At 44.8% G+C, this 19,025-nt stretch overlaps 3 protein-coding genes and 1 long non-coding RNA gene across 11 annotated transcripts in view; 2 read left to right on the top strand and 2 right to left on the bottom strand.

Annotated features, from left to right (window-relative positions):
* Positions 1-1,002: 1,002 nt before the first annotated feature.
* COG8 (component of oligomeric golgi complex 8) lies at positions 1,003-9,754 on the bottom strand. 4 transcript variants are annotated; one of them, XM_064489021.1, is made up of 6 exons: positions 9,316-9,750; positions 7,901-8,108; positions 6,320-7,147; positions 4,378-4,546; positions 3,404-3,580; positions 1,003-1,610 (listed from the first exon to the last, which is right to left on the bottom strand). In XM_064489021.1, exons 1-6 carry the CDS (start codon positions 9,708-9,710, stop codon positions 1,453-1,455), a joined length of 1,935 nt encoding a protein of 644 aa, XP_064345091.1. In that variant the 5' UTR covers positions 9,711-9,750; the 3' UTR covers positions 1,003-1,452. The 4 variants fall into 4 exon arrangements, with proteins under 4 accessions (XP_064345091.1, XP_064345092.1, XP_064345090.1 ...); XM_064489020.1 differs by lacking the exon at positions 1,003-1,610 and adding an exon at positions 3,741-3,831 and having other exon boundaries at positions 3,124-3,580; positions 9,316-9,751; XM_010979222.3 differs by lacking the exon at positions 1,003-1,610 and having other exon boundaries at positions 3,124-3,580; positions 9,316-9,748.
* LOC116154846 (uncharacterized) lies at positions 3,459-9,004 on the top strand. 3 transcript variants are annotated; one of them, XR_010382276.1, is made up of 4 exons: positions 3,459-3,592; positions 4,383-4,576; positions 4,778-4,899; positions 5,345-9,004. It is a non-coding gene; the product is annotated as an uncharacterized LOC116154846 (long non-coding RNA). The 3 variants fall into 3 exon arrangements; XR_010382275.1 differs by having other exon boundaries at positions 4,778-5,250; positions 5,345-5,630; XR_004138886.2 differs by having other exon boundaries at positions 4,778-9,004.
* A 37-nt stretch (positions 9,755-9,791) lies between the features above and the next one.
* Positions 9,792-19,025, top strand: part of NIP7 (nucleolar pre-rRNA processing protein NIP7) — a 64,379-nt gene continuing 55,145 nt past the window's right edge. For 2 of the 3 annotated variants that reach the window (XM_010979219.3, XM_010979218.3), the window contains exons 1-4: positions 9,792-10,045; positions 10,165-10,251; positions 10,348-10,486; positions 11,222-11,362. In XM_010979219.3, the coding sequence (XP_010977521.1) occupies positions 9,990-10,045; positions 10,165-10,251; positions 10,348-10,486; positions 11,222-11,362 (423 nt within the window). In that variant the 5' untranslated portion in view covers positions 9,792-9,989. Of the gene's footprint in view, positions 10,046-10,164; positions 10,252-10,347; positions 10,487-11,221; positions 11,363-11,569; positions 13,158-19,025 lie in introns of those variants that run through there. The other variant, XM_010979216.3, reaches the window with a different exon arrangement.
* TMED6 (transmembrane p24 trafficking protein 6) lies at positions 13,164-19,019 on the bottom strand. Its single transcript, XM_010979220.3, has 4 exons — positions 18,141-19,019; positions 16,776-16,902; positions 15,370-15,518; positions 13,164-13,536 (listed from the first exon to the last, which is right to left on the bottom strand). Exons 1-4 carry the CDS (start codon positions 18,351-18,353, stop codon positions 13,303-13,305), a joined length of 723 nt encoding a protein of 240 aa, XP_010977522.1. The 5' UTR covers positions 18,354-19,019; the 3' UTR covers positions 13,164-13,302.

The raw sequence follows: 19,025 nt of genomic DNA, 5'->3' as shown, positions 1-19,025 counted from the left end.
TTTCTCTAAACAGCTTACTGGACTTAACTACTTGGGTACTTGGATTTTGAGGACTTTGGTAAAAGTACCTGCATTGCAAAACTCAGCATAAAAATGAAGACAGACACTAAATATTGAAGGAAACAGTTTCCTTCACTTCTTGACAAAGCTCTGACAGTATCTTAACACTGAACACTGGTCAGCATAATGCAAATTTATTTTTTCAAAATAAGTGTGACGAGGAAACCCAAGTTCTGCCCTTTTTTTTTTTGTCCTAATTGTGACAGGAAGAGGCTTATTGCTCCTTCTCAACCACAGGCATCCCCCACTTTTTGAAAATTCACTTCAAGCCACTTTGCTTTTATGAAAGACCTACCTGTTTTCACTGATGAAATCTGATGAGGATTTTCACTTTTATGAAAAAAGGCGGAAAGCTAAAACAGCATCCAGCTTTTGTTTTGCAGCAAGCTGTTACAGAAGCAGCGTACACCCAGAGCTGCCAGAGTGGCACCGGCAAGCTCCTTACCGGGAGTGGTGCTCAACATCAGCATCCAGCCACCATCACTGAACTGTGTGAGCATCTGTGCTTTATTTTGACTTAATTCTGTGCATTGGTTAGCAAGATGTGTCCTAAGGTAACTACTTCTTCAGTTTATGCCATTCGTCTTAGGAAAGGTTTCATTTGAATGCTCTCCTTTTGTATCACAAAGAAACCTGCATCACCCCTTCCCCAGCCCTGCCCCACGGCCTCCACCCAAAGAATGAGCCCAGTACCAGCTTCCTAAAAGATCTTAGCAGAAAACTCTTCCCCAGGCCTGTTAAAAAAAGACGGAAAGCAAAAGGTGGAGACCTAAAACTGTACCTGAACCTGGTAAAATGTGTGAATACTCAAGTCCGTAAATACTGTCATTGAACACTGAACATTGTCTTCCATGAATTGGAGACATTCTGAACTGTGTTTTACTTTCACAGGTAAATTAGTGTCAAAAACAGACTCTGCAAGTAACACACACACACAAGCCCTTTGTAAATATAAAAATTTGTTGAAGACGTTCAACCAACCACAGTCTTAACCTGCATTTTTAAACATGGCTTTTGGGTGTTTGGGGGCTATATTATTATCAAATCTTGGCTTTGGGAATAGATGATACAGCTTTTCTGAAATGATGTCTCTTAAGAAAGGTTATTTACTTGTCCCACCTTATCTGTATACAGAATTGCCAGGAAATGTCCATTCCTTTAGAGCAGTTATTTTTCTTCTCAAGTAGAAGGCAATGTATTGTCCATAGCTCATTTCAGGGCAAATATTTTTAATATCTTCCTCCAAATCAGTTTGGCATGCTTTGGCAGACCATTGTTTCCTGTCAGAGCACAGCCAATCGAAATCGATGCCAACCAAGTAAGACATGCCCAGCTCAAAGCCGAAGTGTTTGTGTCTTGATTTTCAGGATCCTCAGATGCAGCAGGAAGGCTTCAGTCATTCACCTCCATCCAGTGGATATTTGTAAAAGTCTTGCTGTCCATTTTGTCAATGAACAGGCAGCCCTGCAAGTGGTCCATTTCGTGCTGGATGATGCGGGCTGCCCACCCACTTGCCTGCCATACCACCTGCTCTCCTCTAGGGTCCAGCCCTGCAAAGAAGTTATGGCCTGGGTGAGGACATGCTGAACTGCATCATTTCAACCCCCTTACCCTTTCCCTGCCCCTGGCTGTTCCTATTTACAAGAGGCAACATCAGAAAGCAAAGCAGACAGCAGCCCCTATCCTTCCTAGAAAAGATGTCTCAGCTCTGCCTCTTATCTGATTCCCAACTCTGACAGGTAGGCTGCTGGGCTCACTATGGGGCTGAGATGAGAAATGACCTTCCCAAGTGGCTTGTTCAAGGGGAACAGTCATCCTAGCCCGAGGAATGAACCACATTCAACCAAATTTCCTGTGGCATGACAGGCTAGTAATGGCTTATCACCCTGGGCTGGGCAAAGCTGGATCCCATTTCTCCCACTCCACCATGACAGATCTAATTGGGGCAGAAGTGTGCGTGTGTGTGAAACAGACTGAGCGAGAGGGCACACAGCAGAAGACGGGGAGTAAGCTACCAACGGAACCAGGCCACCCTCCCAACCCCACTCCATGCCCCCACCCACGTGCCCGCTTGGGCTAGCTCTGCTCTCACAGGCGCCTCCTGTCCCATCCCATTCCGTCAGTCCCCATTCCGTCTACTCCTGGGTCCTGCATTTGTTCATGCCCGTAGGCTCCGCTGGTCAGCCATCAGCATGGCTACACTTTTAACTGGAACTTGGCGGAAACCGTTTCGTGGGATCTGAGGCCGCCGCCTCCACAGGCCGAAGCGATGCATAAGCTTACTCAGCCGCCCCAGGGACCCCACCGCCCCGCACCTGAGATCTGCACTGCCTGGAAGCGGGGTACACAGGCCAGGAAGCCGGAGACGCTCTCGCAGCCTTCGGGGAAGGTGACCAGGCGGCTGTCCAGCACCCGCAGGCTGGGGTTCACGAACACGCGCAGGGGGAAGGGTTCCATCTGGCGGGACTCGCGCAGGCGCGCCGCGCAGGCGCGGCAGAGCGCCTCAGGGAACTCCAGCGCCAGCACCTGCAGCGGCACACCGAGCTGTGGCGCGCTCAGCCCCACGCAGCGCCGGCGCCGCATCACCTGCACCAGCCGCTGCACCAGCCGCTGCAGCTCAGGCCCCGCCAGCTGCGCCGGTTCTACCGGGGCCGCCACGGCCCGAAGCACCGGGTCTCCGACCTGGCACACACGCGGGTACGGCGGCTCCGGCGCTCCTTGCACCAGACGCCGCACGTACCGCCAGTAGGAGCGCCGGCGCGCTGGGCCCTCGAGGCCATCTGGGGCGGGTGTGGAGCTGCAGGCCCGGGTGCTGCCGCCCGCTGCCCGCTCCCCCCACAGCAGGGCCGGCCCCACGCAGCGACGCGCCCGCAGCCACCCCAGCAGCTGCAGCCCAGCCCCCAGCTGACCCATGGTGCGTGCAGCACAACCGCCTCCCGGACGCGGCCCCCCGGCCCCCGTAGCCGACGGCCCGCCGCTGGGGAAGCCGGGAAGCGTAGTCCCGCACGTCTTCCGGCAGCGCCGGCGACGCTCAACCGCGCAGTGCAGACGGCCTCTCGGTGATGTCATCAGCTTTATTCTTTAATAAAATTTCTGATCGTGTCATCAACCGTTTGCGAGAGTAACCGGGAGGTTCTCCCTTTGATTATGCCTTCGCAGCCTCCCCTACGCGCGACAACACTCGTTCCCTCCGGGCGCTGCAGTAGGGCCCGAGGCCGCCCGGGTTCTGGGGGCGGGGAGCGCTGTTACGTGCCAGCGCTCGGCACGTCGGCCCGCGGCGGCTCCGCAGATCCCACCTCCCCGCGTCCCCCGTCAGGGAATGCCGAGGTGACGGGCTCGAGACGGGGCTCCTCAGAGGGCAGTTCCGGTGCCGGAGCGGTGAGCTCGGGGACTAGCTCCTTCTCGTCTAGACAGAAGACCGTCTCTCTCTTCGGCAGGATAAAGGCAAGAGGCTCCTGGACGACGCTGACGTTCACACGCCCAAGGTTTCCGTACTTGGAGAGCTGAGTGGCTGGAATGCCTGACCCAGATGGTAGGGAGAGTGAAATGGAAAAAACCTTTCATAAATTTAAATATTGATGTGTAACGGGGGGAAAAACACTTCGAGGAAGTAACGGACACAGTTACCATATTTCAATACAGTAAAAGTCATCTTTGTGATATGGGACAGGAAGCTATACCGTAAAGCTAGATCCTGAAAGTCATCTGGAACGGCACACAATGTAGGGCGGATGGAGAAAGCGACAAAAGCCTCAGTAGGCACCTGCTTCCCTGTAACAGGCCCAAGGAAAAGTTGGGGGTAAGTGGAGAGCAGCCACTCTGCTGGTGTGACGACTGGCTCACTTTCCTTTGGGAAGTTGTGCTTTCCACACGCCTTTCACAGGCAAAGAGAGTTGGCAAAGGGAAGTGAGGGCAAACTGAAAAAAATTTTTTTAAACATCTATAAACCTTTCATATCAATGGAATCATATGTGGTTCTTCTGTGACTGGCTTCTTCCACTTCGCCAGATATAAACATATCGTGTGATTCTATTGATAAGAAATATTCAGAAAAGGCAAATGTATGCAACAGAAAGTAGGTAAGTGGTTGCCAGAGGCTAAGGATGCGATTGGGAAAAGACCACAATTGAACACTAGGGATCTTTCTGGGGGTGATAGAAATGTTCTAAAATTAGGTGGTGGTAAATGGTCACACGCCTCTGTACATTTACTAAAAACACTGAATTTTACAAATAAGTGAGTTATTTAGTATGTGAATTAATTATATACTTTGTAAATAAAGTAGTTTTAGAAATCGTTTCTCCACCTTTCTCTTACCTAAGGTCTGTGCTATCTGAGCTGGAGGAAAAAGTACTTGGAGACAGCGATTTATATAAGGAACGAGGTCTTCCAGGAAGGCAGTGCAGAACTGGATGAAAAGCTCCTGCTCCCCACTGCTGAAGACAGCCTCCTCTGCGCGATGGAAGGCCAGGATTACCTTAGTTACCTATGAGACAAGGGCACTGTCAATCACTGGGTTAGTCTGTTACCATCAGCAGTGTTTAAAACTAAGCACAAATGTGCAGCCCTCAAGTTTTCATGAAGAAAGTCATTCCAAACAGTACATTATATTACTATCTTGTTTAAACTCAGAACTGTGGTCAAGCTTCACAATTCTGTCACTTCACTGATGTATTTCTCACCCAGCTGTTTTTTTTTTTTTTTTTTTTTTTTTAAGCTGGTGCAGTTCCCAGTTCCAGTGGAGGAGCGCCATGAAATTATACACAGAATAGATTGTTTCTGACTCCCGTGGGAGATGGATCAGGAAAATGAAGCGAATCTATAAAAGATTTCTACTGAGTAAGGTTTTTGAAGTTCCAGAAGGCTATAACCACTAGAAAATTGTAAAGGAGGAATTAAATAGAGCTGGAAAAGAAGTTCCATATACAAGTAATGGAGCCTAGCTGGCATTACAGACAGGTGTCATGGTGATAGGGTTAAGAACATAGACTCTAGTGCTGAACATCTTGGGTTCAAGTCCCAGCTGTGCCACTCACTGGTTCTGTGGCGCCTAGGGATTAATTAAGCACTCTAGGCCCTCTGTGCCTGAGTTCTGTCATCTATAAAGGAGGGCCAGCAACAGGACCTACCTTATAGGGTTGTGAACATTGTCTCAGTATGTGTAAAGTATGATGAACTACATGGCATGTAGTAAGTTCTATATAAATATTAGCTAATTATTATTATCTGAATTTCATTGACCCAAAAAGCTTTACTGCTCATGCTTTCTTGCTCTTTCTTACAGGAGGACATCACAGAAATTTTATAAAACCACGTCATAACTGGCACCTGGTTGACAGCAATTATAAAATGTCATCAGTTATAAGAAGCATCCCAGTATCTAAATACTTAAATGTGTAAAAAATGGGCACCATATTAGGATATTAGTAGTATTACTTGTATTAGGCAGAATTCTAAGATGGCTCTTGTGATGCCCAACCTCTGGCATCCACCCCTTTGTGTAATCCCCTCCACTGGAGTGCAGGCACAATCTGTGGCTCGTTGCTAACCAATAAAATATAGCAAAGGTGTAGGATTTTGCAATTTTAATTAGCATCCCTAATCAGCTGACTCTGAATTAATCAAAAGGGAGGTTATCCTGGGTGAGCCTGACTTAATCAGATGCGCCTCTTAAAAGAGGGTTAAAGATTTCCATAAAAGAGATTCAGGCAGGAGAGATACTCTCTCATTGGCCTTGAAGAATCAAAAAGCCACACTGAACTGCATATGGAGTGGACTGTCTCTGGCAGTTGAGGGCCTCAGTCCTACAACTGTAAGAAACAGAAATCTGCCACTGTGAATAAGCTTGAAAGATGGGGACCCCAAGCTTCATATGAATCCACAGCCTGGCCAACACCCTGACTGCAACCTTGTGGGCAGAGTACCAACCCAGTTACGCTGTGCCTGCACTCCTAACCCACAGAAACTGAGACATGATAAATGCATGTTATTTTAAGATGCTTTGTTTGTGTGAGTTCGTAATGTAGCAATAGAAAACTAATACATTACTGAATCATTACTACAGCTGAGTCACTTCATGGATTGTTCTAGGTCCCATGAAGGAGGACTAATGAGAGCTTCTCAACCAAAAAACCTCTAAAACCACACTAAACCTCTCCAAGTCAGCAGGCACCACTGTCCCATGGACTGGTTTATTACAAAAGTCTGGCCACCTATTCCTAAAGAAGGCCCTAGTAGAGAGCCAACAGTATGTGCTTACCTTGGCAAGGGCATCCTCCAGGGCCCCAGTCACATCCTGTGCCAGGGCCACAGGGCAGCAGAGGCGCAGATCATTGAAAGCGACCAGAATATTGTTGAGAAAGCAGGCAAGGGGTGGGAAATCTAAGAGCACCATGGGCGGCTGCAGGGTCCCCGGCTGAGTGACTGGCACAGCAGCAGGCAGGTTACTGCTGCCCAGGATGGCAGGAGCCAAGATGAGGGTGTAGGAGTTCATTTCATCCTGGAACTTCTCGACCGCTTCCTGAATTGCTTTCTGGAAAGTGCTGATAGCCACTCTCTGGAAAACAGGAGCCAACTGACCCCGGAAATCAGCCCCTACCCGGCTGAAGGACAGGCCAAAGTACATGCACTGACCCAGCAGAGAATCCAGACGGCCACCTATCCCCCGGTTAAGGTCGGTCTCCAGCACCTGCAGGAACTGCGAGACTTTCTGTAGCACCCAGCCATGGAAAATGGCACTCTCATTCACAGTGTGGTCACCCATGGCAGGGGGCAGCAATGGGTCCTCGTCTGAGAAGATGGCACGGTACTGGGTGATGATATCAAACAGATGGACACGGCAGGCTTCAATGGTTTTTGTGATGTGGAAATAGGGATCATCACTGGGGATAGCAGTCAGTATGGAACGGAGCCAAGCATCTCGGGCCTGAAGAAACTTCACCCTCAACTCAGCCTCGGTGAAGACATCCATTTGCCGTAGGAAGCCAATGACACGGAGGCAGGCAGGGAGCTGGATGCTGGTCCTCAGTTGCTGGATCAGCTGGCTCAGCATGAGCTGCATGGACTGGCGCACTTCATTCACAATGCCCTGAAGATACAGGAGGTGAGTCACATCATGCTGGGAAAGACAATCCCTGGAACCCATTCCACTAACCCTGAATATTGCAAACCAACGTTCCCGCTGCTTTCCTGACATGAAGTAGATTTCCTAAAATTGATGCACATAGGTTCACCAACAAAGATTTGGTTCACTGGCCCATAGGCCCTGCCTGGTTCTCCTGCCCTCACTTGCTTCCTAATGCTCTCCCCTTGCTCAGGGCAATCCAGCCAGAACAGCTGTCTTTGTATTTCTAAACACTCCAACCTCTTCCCTCCTTAGCCCACTGCACTTGTTCTTACCACTTTCTGGTTTGCTCTCTCCCCACATCTTCACGTCATCATCCGGGTCTCAGCTTAAATGTTCTCTCTCCAGAAGAGCCTTTCCTGACCACTCTACCAGGAGTACCCCCATTCCCTGGTGTATTTTAAGATACTTAACAGTATCTGAAAGGATATTATGTATTTATTTGCCAACTATCAGCTTATATTCACAAGAGCCAGGGCCTTGTCTTTGCTCAGTGTATCCCCAGTACCTAGATCAATGTCTGGCACAAAATTAATATTTATCAACTGACTGAATAAATGAATGTATGTTTTATGATCAAGCCTGCATGGCTGGCAGAAACTAGTATGAAACATGCAAGGAGTTTCCCTAAGGTTTCTGACTAAAGGTTCAGTGATGACGACAGAATTACTGGTAACAAGGACATCAGTGTGAGTCCTCTCTGGGCACGTTGGCTACCTGGATGACGGGGATGGAGGAGTATTTCCTTTCCAGTCGGTGTACGTAGCCTGCAAGCTCCAGGGCCTCTTCATAATAGTTGTTCCGGACACAGGTGTCCATGAGCTGGGGGATCTCCAGGATTTCCAGGATTTCCGTGTGCCGGTTTAGAGTCAGGGTGTTCATCCGGCGATTGGAGCTTATCTCCTCAGCCTCTTTCACAAAATTCCTGTAACAATCAGGAGAACATTGGTGGTTCACTACTCTGCATCTAAACCTTAGCTACAGGTACCAAGCATTTACTACAAACTGGGCAATGGGCTGGATGATTTATCTGATTTAATCTTCACACCAGATATATCTGGTAAGTACTTTTACCCTTAAGGAAACTTCAGTCTCATCGAATTTAAGCAACTTGTCCAAGATCATACAACTAATAAATGATAAAGATTTGAACACGGATCTGCCATTTAACAAGCTGTGGCAAGGTACTTAGGCTCTCTCTGAGCTGTTTCCTCATTGGTAAAATAGTAAATAGGACCCACCTCATACAGATGTGAGGATTAAATGAGATGATGTGTATAAAGCATTTAACACAGAACCTGACACAGACTAAATGTTCCTTTAATAATAGCTATCTTATTATTTTCAGAATAATACCCTAACTAGCCTAGAAACTACCACCTTACCCCCAAGTTCCCTCAGCCTCTTAATCTTCCACTATGCTCTTGTCCAAACTTAGTTCCTGCTACAGTCTCCATTTCTTCTCCATAGCTGTCTATTCCAGGCGATTTGAAGCGTGCAAAAGCTATTGTTAAATACACAAAGACTCAAAAGAAAAAACTTTTAACATGAAAGGCCGGAAGGCAGAATCAGGGATAATGGACTGAAGGTCAAGGGAGGCAGAATGAAGCTCAAAAAGGATTTTTAAAAAACAATTTTTACAAAACAATTTTTACTGCCACCAATGGGAGGATTTCCTTGTCAAACTCCTATCAATGAAAGTTTGGAGCAGATGGCCTCTGGTCCGAACTACTATGTGTACGTGTGTGTTGTGTATAGTGTGTATGTTTACATAAATGTGTACATATATTAAACTGACAATTATGTCAGACCCCCAAATAAGTGCTTTGCATGGATTCTTTATTTATTGCTCACAACAGTGCTATGAGGGAGGGACGTGCTGCTGGGTTCCAATTCTGACTTCGAAACGTACTAGTTGTGCCCTGGGACAGTCACTAACCTGTGTCTCAACTTCCTCATACATTAAATGGGAATAACAATACCTACCTCGAATGCTATTGTGAAGTTTAAATGGATTAATAAAATGCTCAGAAGAGAGCCCGGCACATGGGAAGCGCTAAGTGTTAGCTATTTATCGTAAATGTTAGCTATTACAGTTGCTAAAAGCCCCTTTAGCGCCGGGCCCGCCACACCTGCAGCTCTGTTGGAAGCTGGGCAAGCGGTCGAGCAGGCGGCCAAGCGACTCCTCCACGTCGCCAAAAAGGCAGTGAATGCGCTCGGTGCACTCGGCGCCGCGGATGAAGGTCTTGTAGTTGGCGAAGGCCAAGTCGCGCGTCTGCTGCAGCAGCTGCGCTCGCTCCTCGGCCAGGCGCTCGGGCTCGCGCCGCAGCCGCTCCAGCGCCGAGCCGCTCAACTCCCTGAGGTAGCGGCCCACATCTGGCCGCTCCCGCCACTGGGCCTCCGGGAAGCGGTCCCGGAACAGCGATGCCAGGAGCCCTTCATCCTCCACCTCCCCGAGAGCCGCCGCGGTGGCCGTCGCCGTGGCCGAAGCCGTAGATGAGGACGGTATAGTCGCTGTCGCCGCCATCTTCCCAGCAGCAGCGTCACTTCCCCTCCGGCCCAGCAAGGGCGCTGACTTGGAATCTAGGGCCGGAAGCAGCCGTGTCGAACTTCCTGTCTCTGTGGTTTCTTACTCGGCTGGCTTTCTTTTCCCGATGATCCTCCAGGCTGCGGGGCGCTGTCATGGGGAACGACTAGAAAGCAGCTAGAGAGGCAGAGTTTGAAGTTGTCAAGGAGCGGCTGGCAGCTGACCTTCCGTTTCCGCCGACTGAGGCACGAGGATCCGGTGTTCCAACCCAGCGGGAAAATGCGGCCTTTGACTGAAGAGGAGACCCGTGTAATGTTTGAGAAGATAGCAAAATAGTAAGAGCAAGCAGGGCAGAAGAGGGAGTGTGTGTGTGGCGGGGAGGGGCGTGGGTGGAGCGGGGCCGCCGGGCCGAAACGAGTCCTGGCGGGACCTCCAGTTCTCCTTTTGCTCTCAGCATCGGGGAGAACCTTCAGCTGCTGGTCGACAGGCCCGACGGCACCTACTGCTTCAGGCTGCACAACGACCGGGTGTACTACGTGAGGTGAGTCAGGGCCGAGTGGTCAGCATGTACCCGGGTTGGGGTCTGGGTCCCACCAGCCCCCCTCATGTGACACTACCTTATTTCTTTTTCTTTCAGTGAGAAGATTTTAAAGTTGGCCGCTAATATCTCCGGGGACAAGCTGGTGTCTTTGGGGACCTGCTTCGGAAAATTCACCAAGACTCACAAATTCCGGTTGCACATCACAGCTCTGGATTACCTTGCACCCTATGCCAAGGTTTGTGGGGTGGTTTCCAGTCTGCCACTAGGGAGTCAAGGATGAGGGTTACATCAGAACGCAGATAACAGTGGCGTCCCTGGCAGTGCTTAGGGTCGGTGCCGGCATATGGAGATGTTTGTACATCTTGCTGCTTGGGCGTGGTTGGGGCTCAGGGCTAGGAGTCCTGTATGGCGGCCGTGGAGTTGTAGTTATCTCCAGCAAAGTAGAAAAATCTGTGTAGACCCAGCTCAAGATAGAAAAGCAAATAGGTGGCTATGAGGAAGAGCATAGTGGGGTTCATAAAAAGAGCTGTTAAACTGCCCATTGGAGAAGCTGACTGTAGAGTTGAAGAAAACCTCCTGGCAGTTCTGCTCAGGGGGTGAACAGTTTGAGGGAAACATGCTTCTTTCTCCCTTTTCCTTAAAATTTATACTGCAAAATAAAATGAATCACAGGATGAAATACATAGCATGGGGAATATAGTCAAAAATAGTGTATAACATTATATGATGGCAGATGGTAACTAGACTTATCATGGTGATCATTGTTACGTTTAGTAATACCAAATTACTATGTTATGCACCTGCAACTAACATAGTATTGTAAGTCATTATACTTCAGTTTAAAAGAAAAAAAAAACTTTGTTCATAAGGAAAAAAAAGAAATTAACAGTAGATCCAGCTGCTAGCTTATCTGCAGGAGTGTAACTGTTAGCATTTTTATGTCTCTTGGATTTAATTCTTTTTATTATAGTATAAAGTGTGGATAAAGCCTGGAGCAGAGCAGTCCTTCCTGTATGGGAACCATGTGCTGAAATCTGGACTTGGTCGAATCACTGAAAATACTTCTCAGTACCAGGGGGTCGTGGTGTACTCCATGGCAGACATCCCTTTGGTGAGTAGAGATGGTCGCTGTTAAAAAATCAAGTATCTTTTTATTCAAGAAGGGTGTGTTTTCAATCTGTGCGCTTGGGATACTAAATTCTCAGCACCTTTTGAATTTCTCAAAGAGCTGTATTTTGCCATCTTTGTTATTTCCCGACCTCAATGCGTGCTTATTGAATGACTTGAGTGAATCAGTATCTCTTCTTTTGAATCCCAGGGTTTTGGGGTGGCAGCAAAGTCTACACAAGACTGCAGGAAAGTAGACCCCATGGCGATTGTGGTATTTCATCAAGCAGACATTGGGGAATATGTGCGGCATGAAGAGACATTGACTTAAAATGAAATCGTCGCGAGGACTTATGGCTGTGTGGAAGGGCCTAGCGTTGTTTCCTGTGTCTGTGTAGGCTCCACCGTCATGTTGAATTTTGTCAACTCTGTGACCTCTCCAGGGACTTCTTAGTTTAAAATTCTTTCTATTATGGAAAAATGCAGGCTGGATTCTTATTATGTGGATATGGCTCAAAAATGGAGTTTCAGATCTTTGTGATGGTGACTAAATAGAATATTGTGTTTTATATTTGAATCAGGGGGCTTTTTGAGTAACAGGTTCTAAATTGTTGGAACTTAGGACGGGATTAGCTTATTATTGTTATCTGTGATAACACTGTTTTCCAAATTCATGGTAAGAACTTAATAGGTTTTTTAAATTATTTATTAATACTATGAAAGATAGATATTGCCGTTTCACAGTAGTAGGTCACGTCTGGGATCTTACAAATGAAATTTGGGTAAAATACTAAGAGCAATTTATTCTGCTGATTTTCTATATGGTAGGTGGTGTGTGTGTGGAAGAAAAACTTGGATTCAAACACCAATTCTGACATCTACCAGCTGTATGGCCTTAGATGAGTCATTAAACTTTAATAAGCTTCATTTTCTTTTTCTATTTCAAAAAAGCAGCTTAATCGTCTTTCTGAGAATAGTTTTTAAAATTAGAAATCATGATTGTAAAGCACCTAGTGCAGTGCCTGGTAAATGATAGGTGTTGAGTAAATGGTAAGAGTCATTTTGATATTGCTTATACTGAGTATTTCTGTTATCTTATGGACAGAATTTGATTATATTATCTTGGCTTTTACAAGCAGTTTTCTCGATCATTCTTTTTTTGGATGGTATGATCCCTGGCTGAATGTTATTTTTATCACCTTGATTTCCTAAAACTTAACTTCTATAAATCTTTTTAAAAATTTTTTAATTGAAGTATAGTTGGTTTAGAATATTGTGTTAGTTTCAGGTATACAGTAAAGTGATTCAGTTATATATATTTATTTTTTTCTTACTTCTTTTCTTTTCTTTTCCTTTCTTTTTTTCTTTTTTCTTTCCTTTTCTTTTCTTTTCTTTTCCTTTCTTTTCCTTTCTTACAAATCTTTACTTGCCTGACTGTCAGACTGGACGAAAAGCAGAAATCAGACCCTGAATTCAGCTCCTCAGTTTTCACCCATGCCTTCCAAAATTATTTTTAGAATTATTAAAATACTTTTAGTGAAAAATATATCACAAAGTTTTTTTAAACTACCTGTATTGTAAAGCAATTTTAAAATGAATATACTGCTTATTTAAATTCCTAAGGTAACGTCTCTAAAATAAAACATCTTTCAATTACAAAAAAGCACTCTACCAACTCCTGTTTTTGTATGCAACATATAGAACACAGTTTTATACATTTTTGTCCCGTTTTTTCCAACTCTTTTCCCTTCGAAAGTTCTGTTAATTTCTAAACAGACATAGTGAAGGATAAGGAGATGCTATGTGATGGACAGTATTTTAATGGTAACATTTAGTGCACACTTTAGAAATAGCTAACCTCAGAACATACACATTTTTATTATTTTATTGCCATTTTGAAAAGAAAAGAAAAAAAAAGAGCCAGGGCACTGTAGTTGTTTGAGCTTAGCATCTTGGCTTCTTTGTGTCTGTTACCGTTGGGACATTGAAGAGACGCTTCAAGAAATACAGCTGCAGGATCCCAGAAAGAACAATAACAAGGCTCTGGGCTGTGGACCACCAATTCACATAGTTATAGTTTGACTGGAGAAGGAAAAAGTCAGCCATTTTTCTCATGCGGGCAAAGTTGTAGTATCGCCACATGTGAAAGATGTTGTTCTGCACCTTTCGTGTACTCTCCTGTGGGACAGAAAAAGAAATACAGAAAGGGGTCCTCCCTATCCCACATCTAGTCTCACCTGGGTGCCCACCAGCACTAACCTTATTTATCTGGAAGTTGAGTAACTTATTCATACAATTTTATGGTATGTAATAAGTTGGCTATTGGGAGTTGTTTATGCTAGTTTTGTTGTATGTGAAAAAATGGCCTGGACTTTAAAAAATTAATTTTCTAATGAAAAACTAGTGCTGAAACTAGAAAGGTCTTCCAGAGTATCTGTAGATTTACACATGTGTTGAGCAGATCATTGCCTTTCTGGGTAATGTCTTCTGCTCTCTGTATATGGTAAAAGATAAGGGCCTGCAAATTTTTTATTAAAGGGCTAAAAAGTAAACATTCTGGGCTTTGCAGGCTGTAGATCTCTGTTGCGACTACTAAACTGCCGTTGTACCACGAAAGCAGCCATAAACAGTACCTACAGTTGTCCCTCAGTATCTGTGGGGAGTCTGGTTCCAGGACCTGTAGTGGGTGATCAAGTCCCACAGTCAGCCCTCCGTGTCTGCAGGTTCTGCATCTGCAGGTACGGAGAGCCAACTGTGATTGTCAAATGAGTACATCTGTGTCCCAGTAAAACTTCATTTACAAAAACGGGCAATGGTTTTGTGTATCAAGGACATTATCCAGAAAGTGAAAAGATATCCCAAAGAATGGGAGAAAATATTTGTAAATCACATATCTGATAAGGAACTTGTATCCAGAATATATAAAGAACTTTTAAAACTCAACAATAAAAAGACAAATAACCAGATTTTAAAATGGGCAAACGATTTGCATAGACCTTTCTGCAAAGAAGATCTACAAAAGGCCAAAAAGCACATGAAAAGATGCTCCATGTTATTAGGAAGACAGAACTCAAAACCCACAAGACTTACTACCACTTATGTCCACTTGGATGGCTATAACCAAAAAGACAGTAATGTATTGGCAAGAACATGGAGAAATTTCAGCCCTTGTACAATGCTGGTGGGAGTGTAAAATGGTTCAGCCACTGTGGAAAATAGCAGTTCCTCCTGAAGTTAAATAGTTACCATATGAACCAGCAGAGTATACTTTTTGTGTATAGAAGTGAAAGCATGTTCACACAAAAATCTGCATACAGATGTTCATAGCAGCATTATTCATGATAGCCAAAAAGTGAGAATAACCCAGGTATCTACCAGCTTATGAATGCATAAACAAAATGTGATATATGTATACAGTAGAGTATTATTCATCCATAAAAAGTGATGAAGCGATAACATGCTACAACGTGGATAAGCCCTAAAAACATGCTAAAGGAAAGAAGCCAAACATAAAAGGCCACTTTGTATGGTTCCAGTCATGTGAAATGCACAGAAGAGGCAAATCTATGGAGATGCAAGGTAGATTAGTGAGGGATTATGCAGCGTTCAGGAGCATGGGGAACAGCGAGTGAGTTATAGGTATGCAGTTTCTTTTTGGGGTGATGGAACTGTTCTGGAATTAAATGCTGGTGATGGTTGCAGGACCTTGGGAATATACTAAAAAACTACTGAATTGTACACTTAAAATAGTGAATTATATCTCAAAACACAAACAGGCAGTGGGCCAGATTCGGCCTGTGAGCCATAATTTGCCAATCCTTGGTGTAAAACAAGTGAGGAATTCCAAGATCTCCAAGTCACAGAACTAATGAAACGGTTCAAATCCCATTGCCTGTTTGTTTGGTTTCTACCCGAATGAGCCCTCACTCAAATGATATTAAATCCCATAATCTTAATCTTTCCTCCAAATTTAAAATCAGTTTGCTTGGGTGTTTCTCACAAAACAATTACCTCAATTGCATCCAGAGTATCATTCAGTTGTTTTCTTTCATTCTTTTTGTGGTCCATCTCAGGCCCCTCATAGAAGACTCCAAAATTGAGGTACACTTGCACAGAAGCAAAGTGATTTTGCTGATTGTTTAGACAAAGCTGATAAAAACCTGTAGGAATCCCTAGATCATTACCAAGTCTCAGTCTCACCCTCTCCCACCCTCTGTAAATTTCCCAAGACATAACTTCTTCAGTGTTAAATGTGCTACTATAGCATTTTTTTTTACTTAAGAAGTACACTGATCCACTTTTTGAACAGAAGATAACAACCTTACATGAAACTGATTTTACTAAATTTTATTTATAATAACTATGTTTTACCAAATATTACTCTAGCTCTATACTGGATAGATAACAATGTTTCCTTCTCTTTTCCAACCTATAATTCCTACATCTCTTAAGGAATTTCTGCTTAACAAATTGAGTTGAAATTAAGAGCATGGTGTTTGCCTGCTTCTTGTACATCAATAGTGCTAGGATAACATCTTGAACTTGAAACTAGAGAAATAAAAGAAGCTATCCTGCTTGAATAACTTCCTGCAAGTTGGTCTGTACAAGGGCTGATGGTTTGGGGTATGTACTGGTGCTGGTTCTCAACTGGGGTTGCCTCCCTGTGTGATGGTCGGGGAGGAGCATGATTAGAAAGGTGTGACAGTGTATTTGGCTTTTGAAATGACTGGAAGGCACTACTGGTGTATAGGCGTCCAAGATGCTAAATAATAATGCTGACTTCTGTGCTACACAACACAGGGTTGTCTTAGGTCGCTGTTGAGAAACACTTTTTCTGTATACTTGGCTGGTAGAGGGCAGTTAAAACTGACTTGCACTGTCCAGGGTGAGGACAGGCTCGGTCTGGCTCCAGTCGGTGACTGGAGAAGTGCTTTGTTGTAGAATGTGGATATTTTTCATGGCTGTACATTTCCTTTTGTTCTGAGTCTGCTTTATGTAGCTGGCTCAAGTATTCTGATGCCTGGGAAGAAATACTATCTCATAATAACATTTTTTATTGAATTTGTATCATAAATAGGATTGTCTGTTTTGATCACCTTCCCATAATCTGGTCAGTTGGAGATGATGAAATAAAATTGAGCTTCTGGACCCTGGAGTTATAATATTAGTCCCCTGGTGACTGCCCCAAACTGCCAGTGGACTGCTGCCTAATGTCCTTGGCCACTGGCAGTCAGGAAATCTGAGTTTTGATGTAGAAGGCTAAATTTTGTTTTCCTACTATTTCACCATCCACTGTGTGAAAAAGCCAGGGCTTTTTACATCTCAGGTACTTAACTAATTTCAATATTATTATCTTCACTATTTCCTCAATTTCAAAGAAACCCATGATTTTAATAGCTGTGATGATGAAAACAGACCTGTCTCTTGGGTAGAGAAGTTAATCTGGCCCCGAGCATTCTTAGAGGTGTCTATGAGAAAACCCTGTGGGGTATGTGCGGTGGCAGCAACATGTCGGTCATGTGACATTCCCAGTGTCCGCTGAACCTGCCAAGACACATTGAAGAGGGATAAAAGCCCTTGCTACATGAGCAAGAAGCTAGCTAAGTGATAAGATTGACATCCCATGGCCATCAGCACAGTGGTTCTCAATCAGGGATGTACTGCCCCACGCCACTGGGAACCTGGGTTAAGACAGTGGTGATGTTGCAGGGATAGCAGGGGGCACCAGCAATGCCAAACATCCTGACATATTAGAAACTACTGCAGGACAGGGAATTGCCAAAATGCCAACAGCACCTCCTGGTAAGAAGACATGTCTTAGACCATACAGCTGGCTACACTGATTCTGGCTGTAGAGTTCTTGACTGAACTTGCTCGACTTTGACCTCTGTGGTGGTATACCAGACTTGGGTTTACTTGATGCTTGACAGCAAATAAATAAGGCATTCAGTAAGCACCTGTCCCCAAGCTGGGTCTTTATAAGCCTAGGCTGCAGTGAGCTGACTAGTAGTACTGTTCTATTATAAATTCAGAGATAAGAACAATCCTTAATAAGTTAATTTAAAATAAATTTTAAGTTACAGTGGAGGGGAGTAAAATCAACATAGTCTGTTACTATGGAAACAAACTAGAAAGTTTAACAGATTTCTAAGATAAAGAACAAAGGACATGAACAGCCTCTAAGTTGACTGCTGAGCAGACCATCCTTTGGCCCTGTGGTGTAGGACTACAGCATGGATGAAACGCAACTGGAAAACATTTACCTTCCTAAAAGAAACAGGATTGGCCAAAAGGGAAACCTTGAGCCAGTGATTCTCCAGTTTCCTGGAATTACCCCTAAAGGCAAGAGTAAATGTTGCTCCCTCAACTTTATAAACTAAAGCATCTTTGAAATCTCTGGGTCTGCCTCCAAAGTTCATGTGACTTTTTATTCAACTTGGTACCATATCCATATTATTTTAATACTTTAAAAATGTATTCTCCCCTCATCTCCAGATTCAAGTAAATGTGATGATTACCTCCCCAGGAAGAGGCACCTGGCTTGCCCCATGACTTTGAGCACACTTCCATGGCCCCCAGTATGAGAGCTAAGCCATATGTTACAGTGATTATTCATCCAGCCAGAGTTTCCAGCTAACTGTGGGTCCATTTCATTAACAGGTGGGGAATCACAGAATAAAGATAACTAGGACCTTGTGTTCATCTAAAACCTGACCCCTTTTACAAAAGGAAACAAACAAAAACCAAGTCCCCAGCAAGGCCTGAGGAGTCCAGTTACCCACCTCATAACTGAAATAGAAGTATCCAGCGTGGTGGGCAAATTGCCAAAAGCATTCTGTGCCTCCTGGAGGGATCATGATGGCAAAGTCATATCGATCTGCCCCATGGAAGAACGGCTGGTCCCCAGAGCCACTAAGGGGTTCTGTCTTCTGGCTTTGAGCAGAGGTCACTAGGTTCAGAATCACTAGTCCAACCCCAAAGAGCAAGGGGAACATGCTGCTCTCTGGAGACTCCTCCGTGGGTGAACTGCTTGCACCCCAGTGGAACCAAGTTACTTTAGACACCTGCTGGGGTAATCATTAACACCACAAGTCACACTTAGGCCAGTTTCAGGGCCACACATAGATATTGTAGAGTAGAACTGGCATGATACCAAACCTACGGCACAGGTGCTGAATAGACGCTACGACTTTAGAAGAGAGATTTCCACCCTCCCTCCGGGCTGTCATTTTTCAGTTCTTGCTTTCTGAGGATAAACACTGGGCAAGTTTACTTACAACCATGTGAATGTACAGACTCATTTCTCAGTACACGGTGGCTAAAGAGATTTTTCTCTTATTTGTATCAAATTGCTAGATGACACCAGTTGCTTCTATAAGACACAGGACAGCAACTGTTTCAGTGGGTTTCTTTCTGCCCAGTGCTACAGCTTAAGAGCAACACACAGTATGAAGAGTGTGCAAAGATTTAAATGCATGAATGGAGTGAGCAAGAGACAGTGGTCAAACCCCTCCACCGATAACCTTCCTTCTACTACCTTCCACCCGACTGGATACCTTCATCTAAAGCTATCCAAAACCCACTTAAAGACTATTATATTGTACAGACCCCCAATCTTTTTTTTTAAAATTGAAGTATAGTTAGTTTACACTGATTTTTCTTCTTTT

This window comes from Camelus dromedarius, chromosome 9 (assembly GCF_036321535.1).
Source record: "Camelus dromedarius isolate mCamDro1 chromosome 9, mCamDro1.pat, whole genome shotgun sequence".
NCBI lineage: Eukaryota > Metazoa > Chordata > Mammalia > Artiodactyla > Camelidae > Camelus > Camelus dromedarius.
Note: the sequence above shows the minus strand (reverse complement) of the source record. Positions and strands in the feature narration are given on the sequence as shown.

What these genes read in the sequence shown, in the direction of transcription:
- COG8 (XM_064489021.1), bottom strand. Translation starts at nt 9,710, where the DNA reads ATGGCGGCGACAGCGACTATACCGTCCTCATCTACGGCTTCGGCCACG. An exon ending in AGCTTCCAACAGAGCTGCAG is followed by an intron (nt 8,109 to 9,315) that starts GTGTGGCGGGCC and finishes TGATTGTTACAG; the next exon opens with GAATTTTGTGAAAGAGGCTG. An exon ending in CCTCCATCCCCGTCATCCAG is followed by an intron (nt 7,148 to 7,900) that starts GTAGCCAACGTG and finishes CTGTATCTTCAG; the next exon opens with GGCATTGTGAATGAAGTGCG.
- TMED6 (XM_010979220.3), bottom strand. Translation starts at nt 18,353, where the DNA reads ATGTTCCCCTTGCTCTTTGGGGTTGGACTAGTGATTCTGAACCTAGTG. An exon ending in ACTTCTATTTCAGTTATGAG is followed by an intron (nt 16,903 to 18,140) that starts GTGGGTAACTGG and finishes GTGTCTTGGCAG; the next exon opens with GTTCAGCGGACACTGGGAAT. An exon ending in CTTCTCTACCCAAGAGACAG is followed by an intron (nt 15,519 to 16,775) that starts GTCTGTTTTCAT and finishes GGATTCCTACAG; the next exon opens with GTTTTTATCAGCTTTGTCTA.